This window comes from Pan paniscus, chromosome 9 (assembly GCF_029289425.2).
Source record: "Pan paniscus chromosome 9, NHGRI_mPanPan1-v2.0_pri, whole genome shotgun sequence".
Classification (NCBI taxonomy): domain Eukaryota; kingdom Metazoa; phylum Chordata; class Mammalia; order Primates; family Hominidae; genus Pan; species Pan paniscus.
This window is the reverse complement of record NC_073258.2, coordinates 102,399,006-102,410,557: the sequence shown is the minus strand read 5'-3', so window position 1 is coordinate 102,410,557 and position 11,552 is coordinate 102,399,006. Positions and strand designations below refer to the sequence as shown.

At 37.9% G+C, this 11,552-nt stretch overlaps 1 protein-coding gene across 3 annotated transcripts in view; it reads left to right on the top strand.

The window, feature by feature from the left end:
* The first annotated feature begins 6,154 nt into the window (after positions 1–6,154).
* Positions 6,155–11,552, top strand: part of TRPC6 (transient receptor potential cation channel subfamily C member 6) — a 145,328-nt gene continuing 139,930 nt past the window's right edge. The window contains exon 1 of one of the 3 annotated variants that reach the window (XM_063608763.1): positions 6,155–7,054. In XM_063608763.1, the coding sequence (XP_063464833.1) occupies positions 6,885–7,054 (170 nt within the window). In that variant the 5' untranslated portion in view covers positions 6,155–6,884. Of the gene's footprint in view, positions 7,055–7,082; positions 7,214–11,552 lie in introns of those variants that run through there. The other 2 variants (XM_003828393.6, XM_055094780.2) reach the window with 2 other exon arrangements.

Sequence of the window (11,552 nt, the reverse complement as noted above, 5' to 3'; positions counted from 1 at the left end):
TTGAGGATATTATAATTTTCTTTTCTTGTAATGCCTTTGTCTGGCTTTGGAATCAGGGTAATGTCAGACTCATAAAATGAGCTTAGAAGTATTTCGCCTGCTTCAGTTTTTTGAAGTAATTTGAGAAAGATTGGTACTAATTCTTCTTTAAATGTTTGGTAGAATTCACCAGTGAAGACATCAGGTCCTGGGCTTTTCTTTGAAAAATATTTTTGATTACTGATTCAATCTTCCTACTTGTGATTGGTCTGTTCAGATATGCTATTTCTTCATAGTTTAGTCTTGGCTGATGATAAGTTTCTAGGAATTTATTTCTTCTAAACTATCCAATTTGTTGGTGTATAGTTATTTGTAATAGTCTTCTAAGGTTCTTTGTATTTCTGTATAAGTTGTAATGTTTCCCTTTTCATTTCTCATTTTAGAATCTTCTTTCATTTTTTTATTAGCCTAGATAAAGGTTTATCAATTTTATCTTTTCAAAGATCCCCTTTTAATTTTGTTGCTCTTTCATATTGCTTTCTAAGTCTCTATTTTATTTATTTTTTCTTTGATCTTTGTTATTTCCTCCTTCTACTAGCTCTGGACTTAGATTGTTCTTTTTTTTTCTAGTTTTTTTTTTTGAGAAATGATGTTAGGTTGTTTATTTGAGGGTTTTCTTCTTTTTTAATGTAGGTGTTTATTGCTACAAACTTTTCTCTTAGAACTGCTTTGCTGCTTCCCATAATTTAGTAAGTTGTGTTTATATATCATTTGTCTCAATATTTTTTTTATTTTCCCTTTGATTTCTTCTGTGATCCATTGGTTGTTCAGAAGCATGTTTTAAAATTTCCAAATACTTGTGAATTTTCCAGTCTCCTTCCTGTTATTTATTTCTAGTTTCATGCCATTGTGGCCAAGAAAGATACTTGATATTAATCTTTTCTTTTTCTTTCTTTTTTTTTTTTTTTGAGACAGTCTTGCTCTGTTGCCCAGGCTGGAGTGCAGTGGCACGATCTTCTTAAACGTGTTGATTATATGCTTTAAAAAGTTCACCTGTATCTTTCTTTAGTAGGTTTTACAACTTCTTTAATTACATTTGACTTATTAACGCATACCATTTGTGGCAAAAGTACAAGATAGAAATCTCTTATCCAGTTTGATTTATTCCACATTCCTTCACATCTCCCATTGACTTAAGATGTGCTCTTTATCATACCATAAAATCTTTTGTATCCTTTATTCTTTCCATTAAATTCTTTATATATTTCTAGTTTGTGTGTACCAATTTATATTATTTTTGTGGTTTCTTTAAATCATTCGATATTTTTTACACCAAGTTTCTTTCATTGCTTTTCTTTTTTTTGGATTTTTCTTTCTTTTAGATATTTATTTTTAGAAATGTGAAAAAATAAATAGTAGAGAAAAACCTGTCCTTCTATAGGAAGACATAAGTATTGAAACTACTACATTCTAACTAAATCTGTAAATTTAATACAAGTATAATGAAACTATCAATAAAATGTGTTATATAATTTGATACAGACCTCTGATTATTTTTCAATTAGGTCTTAGTGAAGATTTATAGTTTTCTTTTCATAGGTTTTACAATTCTCTGTTAAATATATTTCTGCTTATATTATATTTTATAGCTTTTATTATATTTTGGCTATTGCTGATATAAAGGAAAACTACTGAATTTTTAATATTTACTTTTATTATCTGGCATTGTACCAAACACATTTCTTACTTCTGAATCTAACTATTTTTAGCTAAAAATCTTGAATTTTTTATAGTAGACTATTATATAGCCTGTGAAGTAATAGATTTATGTCCTCATTTCAAACTTTTTCATGTTATTTTTTATGTTTTATTTTACTTATTGTTGAAGTTCTTAGCTATGAAAAATAGTAATGATAATGACAAACATCTTTGATGTCTTAAATTAATGGAAACATCTCTGGTGTTTCTCCATGTTGTTTTTATCTAAAATAGTTTTCTCTGCCATGTTAAAAATGTGTCTGTTACTCTTAGTTTTCTAAGCTTTTTCTTATTTCCTTTTAAAAAATGAAGAATAGATATTTTATTAACTTTTTGGATCCATGGAGATGATGATTAGTTTTTGAATTTTAGATTTTTTCTTACAGGATCTTAGTGTTCACTTAATTTTCCATAAGTATATTAATTTTCCTTGTAGTATATGTGGAAAATTGAGGTCCAGGTTGTATTTGAACATGTCCAGTGAAAGAAAACAAAAACAAAAACAAAACAAAACAAAAACCAGCATAAACAAACCAAAACAAAAAACCAAAAGCAGCTCAGTCCATTCTTGGTATGTCTTCATTTACTAAACTTGGGTGACATTGATGTATAAATCAACAATCTTTTCAATCGTCTTCTAACTATTTATGAATCACTCCTTTGTTACCCAGTTCTTATTTTTCAATTGTGCTGTCAAACATATCACACAATGCTCTTGGTAAACAGTTTACTAAAAATGTCCCAATAATTCCATCAAAAGAGATATTAACATAACTTGTTCTCTAAGTGAAACCATAGTAATCACAAGTGCTTACAAAATAAGCATATGATAATGTTAGAATTTTGGACAACATCTATGTCAAGCTCAAATTAGAGCAAAAATGAAATTAGCAATCTGTAGATTCTTCTTTTTGTTTCTGATGGTTAATAACATTTTAGCTGCAAGACAGATACTAAATGTAAATTATTATAACCCCTTTATTTTAAAAATTAAGAAATTGAGGTTCAAAGATACAGCAGCACCTGCTCAGATTTCACTAAAACTGGAGTTTGCAGGGCACTTTCATTCATAGAGAATCAGCAGCCCCTCTGAAGCTTCTGAAGTGTTTCTGTTTTCACCTGGTTGATTCTACATGTGATAGGAGTCAGGGCTCAGGGTTTCCATGCTTTAAAATATCCAGATGAAATCACGACTAAACTTTTATCTGTACTTCTGGCCAACCAACCCCAAACTGCATTTTCCAGAGAGACTCCTATGTTAGTGGTTTTCCATCAGCAACAGCAACTCACAAACTGCAGCTTTGTGTAACTTTTGAGCTTCTTGAGTTATTAAGCATTTAATGTTTTCTCAACCTTTTGCTTCTAGTGGCAATTTCTTTTCCTTTCCCTTTGGGCTCCTTGCCTGAGACTTCCTAGAGCAGCGGTTCCCAACCCCCAGGCTATGGACTACTATCCATCTGTGGCCTATTAGGATCTGGGCCACACAGCAGGAGGTGAGCAGTGGGCAAGCCAGTGAAGCTTCACCTGTATTTAGTATTTACAGCTTTTTCCCATCACTTGCATTACCGCCTGAGCTTTGCCTCCTGTGAGATCAGCGGAGGCATGAGATTCTCCTAGAAGCATGAACCCTATTGTGAACTGTGCACGTGAGGAATCTAGGTTGTGTGCTCCTTGTAAGAATCTAATGCCTGATGATCTGTCACTGTCTCCCATCACCCCCAGATGGGACCATCTAGTTGCAGGAAAACAAGCTCAGGGATCCTATCAAGTCTACATTATGGTAAGTTGTATAATTATTTCATTATATCTAACAATGTAATTATAATAGAAATAAAGTGCACAATAAATTTAATGTACTTAAATAATCTCCAAACCATCCATCCCACCCCACAGGTCCGTGGAAAAATTGTCTTCCACGAAACCAGTCCCTGGTGCCAAAAAAGTTGGGGACCACTGTTCTAGAGGACAACCGTTTTTCTTTACTCATTTTTCTCCTATCAGCTTTTCAAAACACTGTGTTATATATATATTATATGTATAATATATATACACATTATATATATTACACACATGTATATATGTAAAATATCTGTTTTTGTAAAATCAAACTATTAATCAAACAGTGCAGATATATATAATGAGGCAAAGGTCCTCTCTCATTTAACATCTCTTCCTCTGCCCACAGAGACACATAACTCACCTTCATCCTCACATCTCAGAATTAATGACTGAGTGTTTTTTTATTTCAATAGCATGAACATACTACATAAACATACATAACCTATAATTGCATAGCAATTTCCAACTCTGTAAGAACTATCAGTCCTGCGCTCACCCAACAATTTTTTAACTTTAAAAACTATTGTTTCTTTGTTCACTCAGCTTTCTTCATGACTCCAGATCTACTCAATACTTCCGTAGTTGATTCAAAAATTATATTATTTAATCGTATTTTGTCTTTTTAAAAATTGGTTTCACCATGTTTTTAATGTAAAGTGATAAAACTGCATAGATAACTATATAATGTGGGAAGTTAGAGATTGAGGCATAATTGTATACCAGCTTACTGATGAAAAAACTGAGGCAGAGAGAGATTTAATGACCTCTCTGAAATCATGTAACTTCAGTTAGGGAAGTGGCCGAAATAAAAATCCAGGCTTTGAGACTTCTGATCCAATGATTCCACTTCATCATGTCATAAGCTCTTTCAGAATCTTCTAACATTTGTACACCACCTTATTCCTTCTGGGTACTCAATAAATGACTGGGCTTGTTGTTCTAGTACTCACAATAATTCAAAAAAAAAAAACAGAGAAAAACATGTCTTATCTTACCACATGATAAATTGATGTCAGAATAAGTTTACTGTAGTAATTTTTTCAGTGTGAAGGTTGTTACCTGTGAATGAAAAACAGTGTAACAACAGCAAAATAAATTCCGTCTCAGTTTTTGTTTTTTTTCTTTTTATGTGAAAGGTTAACACTTCAACTGACACTAAAAATGTTTACTAATTTGGCTTTAACTCACAGAATTTGAATTGGGTAGAAAACCTTTGAATATTACTTTTCCCATGAATGTTTTCCCCATACTTGGTGTTGCCAAAGAGATTACCTTGGCACTGTTTAACTAAACGTTTATTGATTAATTCATTCAAGCATCAAAGCTAGTGAATACTTACAGATAGCAGTTGCCACAAACAAATTTTAGGAAGAATATCTTATTCCTAGGTATAGTAACCAGAAAATTATAAGAATTTTAAATCATGGCTCCACATGTTGAAAGATCAAAAAGGAAGGCTGTTAAATCAGAAAGAACAGACTTCAGAATGATGCAGGTTGTTTGTTTCCCCAGGGAAAATGTTCTTTCCAGGGCCAAGAGCATTTTCTTATTTTTTCTATATTCCTTCCATCCATCCATCCATCCGTCCATCCATCCATCCATCCATCCATCCACCCATCCGTCCATCCATCCATCCACCCACCCACCCACTCACCCACCCAAGCATGCATGCATGCACGCTACACACCTGTGTCAAATACAAAGCTGGATCCTCAGGACACAGTGGTTTCTGCTCTCTCTGAGTTTCAGTTCTAAATTTAAAGGCAAACTCAGAAGTTTCTAAATGTGTGAGCTCTTTTCCCTTCTATCAAATCAATTGCATTTTCCCACACTTCCAACATTCATTTTGTTGTCCACCTGTTCATAGGAAGCAAAGGCACCTTTGCAGACAGATTTCAGTCTGGCTTTCTTTCATCCATTTGCAATGGGCCTCTGATCTTTTCATGGCTGGCTGCTTGCCATGCATGCCTCAACTTAACGAGCACCTCCTTGGAGGGGCCTCTTTTAACCATCTCATCTGAAGTAGTCATTCACCAGCTGCCATCACATCAACCTGTTTTATTTTCATTGTAGCATTTGTCCTTGATATTTTTTCATTTGCTTATTTAATTGGTCCCCCTTTCTGCCACGAAAGCTCTATGAGGGCAGACAGGTGCCTCATCTGCTTGTTTGCCTCCGAATTCTGAAATGATTTGAAACGCAGTTGGCATTCATTAAATATTTGTTGACTTAATGAATGGATTCTTAATTGGCTACTACTGCTTAAAGGTCTACAAATACTGATTCATCCTTGTTAACAAGTTTTTACTTCTCACACGTATGCATATTAATCAGAATTTAAAACTAAGTCTTAAAAATAAAACAGCTTGGAAACGTGGGAAACATCTGGCAGAGAAATCATTCTTGCATTCGCAGTGACGGAAGGAAAATTTTTTCTCTGAAGTAAGCAGGTTGTTGGCCTCTTTATCGGTATCATTGGAAAATGCTTGCCTATTTTTGTTGGTTTTCTCAGGAACTGGGAACATCTGGCGTTGGGAACATAGAACGTTGTTCATTTTTAAAGCAGAGTCATAATAACTTTATGAGTTGAGGGTAAGAGAGAAAATGACCAAAGAAAATGAAGGCAGTTTGGAGAAAGAAGAGGCTCGTGTCCCTTTTAAGGAACAGGTTTCCTTGGCTCTTTGAGAGTGGTTCTTAAAGGAAGCTTCCTAGAAAGTCCGCAGTTGGTATCCTTACTAAATGAGCCAACTAAATAGTAGAGGGGAAAAAAAGAGTGCGTGCCTGACTCCTCCTAGTTCAGGCTCATACCGCCTCCTGAAAGTTGTGGCTACAGGACAGGCTTTGGCTGCTTTCTAGAACGTCGCTCGGATCCCTTTAAAGGTGGGGATCTTGACGGAGAATGCGGGGGATGAAGGCGGGAGCTGAGGGCTGGAGAGTCTCTGTTGACATAGTAACTCTTCAGCTCCGTCTCCCTTGCTCTCCGCTCTTACGCTTCGCTACCACCAGCGGCCCCGCCTGTGCCCTCTCTGCCCGGGCGCCCCAGACGCATCCTCGCGGGGTCTCCTCGGCCTGACCTGCTCAGGTCAAGGTCCTCTTTGCACCCCCTTAAGTGGTGACTTTTCCCCGGGCCAGTGGGCGAGCCACTTGCGGCGGGCGTCTGGACCCCCTGCTTCATCGTCGTCCCCTGGGCACCGGTCTGCCCAGGTCCAGTTCGGCCGCTGACGCGAACCCTCCGCACCGGGTCCCCGCTGGAACTGCCCACTCGGCTCCCCTGGGAGCGGGGCCCAGGCCAGTCGGGCGTTCCCGCCATGAGCCAGAGCCCGGCGTTCGGGCCCCGGAGGGGCAGTTCTCCCCGGGGCGCTGTCGGAGCCGCTGCGCGGCGCAACGAGAGCCAGGACTATCTGCTCATGGACTCGGAGCTGGGAGAAGACGGCTGCCCGCAAGCCCCGCTGCCTTGCTACGGCTACTACCCCTGCTTGTGAGTGCCGGCGACGCGGGGCGGATCGGGCGCGGGCTGCGCGGAGGGGGGTTGTGCGCTCGCAGGAGTGGCCGAGTCCGTCCGCGCGCGTCCTGAACCCGCGTGTGTACCTCCTAGGACGGTGCTGGGAGGTCCGCGAGAGCCAGGGCTGGGACCTGAGTGAGTGGAGGGGCGCGCGGGGAGTGGGGGAGGCGGGGGTGTCTAGGTTTGCTCCTCGTAGGTACGCATGGATATGTTTGCCCACGAGAGTGAGACCGCATAGTAACAACACCATTGCAGGTGATTAGATGGGTGGTCGATTTCTCCAGACCCCTTCATCCTGCGCTCTCCAAGAGACAGGATCGCTACGTAACAGGCGGGATCTGAACAGGGGGCTGATTCAGATGTGCGCCCGGGTGACTCTTAGCCTATGTGGGAGAGATGACTAGAACTCTAAGGGTTGGAGCTGCCTGGGTGCTGGGTGCGCCCGGAGGTCTCCACGCTTGGTTTAGCGTTTCGGGCTGAGCGCTGAGGTCCTTGGACCGTGGGACAGCCAAAGTTAGACCAGGACCTCTCCCCGGTCCTGGGGCCTTGGAGTGAAGACAGAAATAGAACCAATAGGACTCTCTACCGGCGGCGCGAACCTTTTCACCCGGGGCGTCTGGGGAGACGAGCCTGTTAGGGGCTGGGAGACTCACGGGCTATAGAAGTGAGGGCGTCGGGGTCGTTTGTATTGGGCTGTGGGTAACTGCAAGCTTTTGTTTATGAATCTAGGGTATTTTATTTTTAGCTGGGTGGGTGGCGGGAGGGGAGGTAGGGAGTAAGCAGAGTGGACTCCAGAAGAAAAGACTCCGCTTCCCCGACACCGCTGTGACCACATGTGCAGCGGGCAGATAGCATTTCTGTCCCATTGCCCCTTTGGGTGATTGGGTAGTCAAGTTTCCTGACTTGTCACATCCACCCGCAAGCGGTTTCCCGAGGTTCTCAGCTCTATAAACAGCTTTAGTTGGAGGGAGGATTCCACCCCATAGGCGCCTGGCAGACCCTCCTGATAGATGGGTGCTGTGTCAGGGCTGCCCGGCCTCAAGCCCTGCTGCGGTGCCCTTTCGAAGTAAGAGGTGAGCCCCAGTAAAGGGAGCATCTAACTTTTCTCAAAGATAAAGGAAAATAGTTAGAACTGGTTTCATTCATCTGTGTGCTGTGCAAGTTAAGAGCATTTACAATTATGTATATGTTTTTCTTTTTAAAAGTTCAAGACATAATTCCCATACCACGTAATTCCCCCATTTAACTTGTATAATGCACTATTTTTAATATATCCATAAAGTTGTACAGCCACCACTAATATCTAATTCCAGGACAATTTCATCATCCCTCAAAGAAATCTTACACTTGATGTGTTAAATTAGAAGATATTTTTATGTCTCATAGTACAGACTTTTCCAACTTTAATGGCTAGCATGCAAATCATGTGGAAATCTTGTTAGAATGCAGATTTTGAGAAGGCAGGTCTTAGGTACAGCCCAAGATTCTCCATTTCTGACATCCCTCAGATGATGACAAGGTTGCTAGTCCGTGGACCACCCTCTGAATAGCAAGGTGATATATGACAAGAAAAAACAAGAATAGAAAGAAAAATAAATAAATCTTGGATATTCTGAAATGCTGCTATTTTAAAATGTACTTTGAAGGTGTAAGTTTAAGACATAGATGGAATTTTTATTGGCTTAAACTTGAGATCTCCGATGTCTGAGGGTTATAGGTTTGGCAGTATTACCTCCTGGCTAAACTAGGTGACTAAAAATTTATACGGCTTTTTAAAAATTAGACTGTTCCATGAACAAAACCTTTTTTCATTCTATAATCCCTGTAATCACTTGTCGCTGTGTCTGTCAAAAAATGATTTGATTAAAAACCTTGTGGTTATATATCAGTAGTGAGAGAGACTGAATAAAGTAATAATTCCAAGTTGTCCTGAAAACTCTTCCCAGTGCTTTCTTCAAATGTGGCTTACTGCCTAATTTGTCTAATTATTGTTATTACATTTTTTAGCTACAAGTTCTCACTATGTTACCCAGGCTGTCCTCAACATGCAGTATTTAGTGAATATTCCCTTAGTTCAAGAATTCTGGACTATTCTTAATAAATAGAACTGAGCAGCAGAGTGATGAACAGAAATATTTTAATGTGCTTCAATTCATAACATCCACCCTGTGCGTGATGTCAGAGGTACTATAATACATGTAAGAGTGAGCCATGCTCTAGAATTTGAGTTTGGTTTTATATGAATCTATTATTTCCAAAAGTTTCTATAGTTACATTTCATCCACTGTTTTCTCTGACAAGGTTTTAAGTTTTTCCAGTTGAATAATCAACTAATGGAAAAATTTTAACCAAGAAACAAAAGTACTTCACACCTATGATGTATGAGAAAGAGCTAAAGAAAATTACTCCCTCTGGTAGAGTAGAAATCAACTCTTCCATATGCTTTTGACTTGTGATTTATACAATTTCATAGTGGGAGGTGTGTCATTTCTGAAAGTGGCAATCACTAGTACATTTTAGATATGAATATTGCCATTTCTCAAATCATTGAGATTTTCCCTTATAAGATCCCAAGTCTTTGTAAGTTGTCATTTCTGTGGAATAAATTCCATGACTCTTGCCAAAAATTTCTGTTTCATAGTTTTCTTATTTAGAAAAATTTTTTACATATATTTATGGGGCTTCAGTAGTAATGGGGCTTCAGTAATGGGGCTTCAGTTTTCAGTAGTAAAACTGAAAATTATGGTAAATTATCTTATTTGTGAGCAATTATGTGCAATAAGGCCTTAATAGTTAAATAAGGCCTTAATAGTTAGTAATAAATTGAAATGGTGTTTAGAAGAAAATGGCTCAGATTTTCTCTTTATTCAACTTTCAATAGCAAATCAATTAATATTCTCTATTGTGATCAATTTGTAATGGTGATTAGCAAGAAAGGCCCATGTCCTGCCAAGGTCCCAGGAGGCATTTCAGATTTCCTTTATTTAGAACTTTAAAGATATGTTTACAGTTCATCACTGCTGAACTTGGGGAAGAATCCCAGACATTTAAAAAAGTTAAGCATTTCTAAAATCTCAGGATCTGAAAACACAGTCCAACTAAACTTTCTGCTTGGGAAGAAGTAATTGATTGATTATGAATAATGAAACAGTAAACTGTAAACTAAAGCACTGGCAATTCAGCTGACTGAGACAATCTGAAAAATTTATGGTTACAGACACCTAGCAGTACTGGATAAAAGATTTTAAACGATTTTAAAACATCTCCCAATTTTGTGAAAAATAAAAGGGTAATCTACCATGTGCTAAGAACAAAGACATTAAAAGCGAGTATAGATTGTGAAGTGATGATGTGGTTGCCCTGTGAGTTATGCATCCCAGTGACGAAGAAGCCTGGAATCTGATGTCCATATGAGACAGAAAGAAGGTAAACTCTTGGTGCCAGATGAGGCAGAGAGCTGGAACTGAGATACCCCTGTGCCCTGCATAAAGCCATTAAATAAAAATGTAGGCTAGAAATATATGCCCACCAGCATACAGTGAGAACAGGAAACTTTAACAGTAAGAAGAAAGGAACACTCCCCTTAAGAATATCGTTTTTGGGGTTTTTGTTTTTATACCCTACCTAACTAGCCTAGAAATTGTCAACATGGAAAATACTCCTGAGGTTCCTATAAGAGTAAAACACAAAATCATTATGAAAGACTAGTATCAAGCATCTAGATTGCCTAGGCTTTTCAAGAAGAAAGCAAGTCCTGCTAAAGATATGCTTGCTATAATGAATAACAAAACACACAAGGAAACAATCGACCAAGAGTGAGAGTCAGTGGACCATGGACTCAATCGACCATAAGTGAGTAGATATAAGACATGCAGTAGTTAGTGGATTTCTTAAAAAGTTGAGATAATACAACAACATGAAAAAGAATATTTAAAAGTACATATAAATGTTGACAATATAAAAGAATAAATCAAACCTTAAGAAAAAAATGACATTTTTAAAGAAAAGGACAAATAGAACATCTATAAGTAAAAAATACAATTCTTAAAAAAAATTAATGGAAGGGCTAAATGCAGATTAGAGCATAATTGATGATAATACCCAAAATGCAGAGACATAAAAAATATTTTGTATGAACATTGTTAAGAGTAATGGAGCTAGAAGGTAAGAGTTCCAGGAAAAGAAAACATAAAGAAGTGGGAGAGGCAACACTTGAATAGATAATGGGTAAGGATTTTCCAGAAATAATGAATTTTCATGTTTATGAAGTATACCAATATTATTGTAAAACAGAAAAAACCCATTTAAACATATCATTTAAATTGCAGAACACCAAAGACAAGAGGAAATACTAAAAATTAATGAAAACAGAGATTTGAATGAGAGAGTTTTAAAATTCAAAGTATTTACAGTGGAAATGCACTCATAATATATTTTGATATTACCTTGGTTAAAGAATGTATAGCTTGTAAGA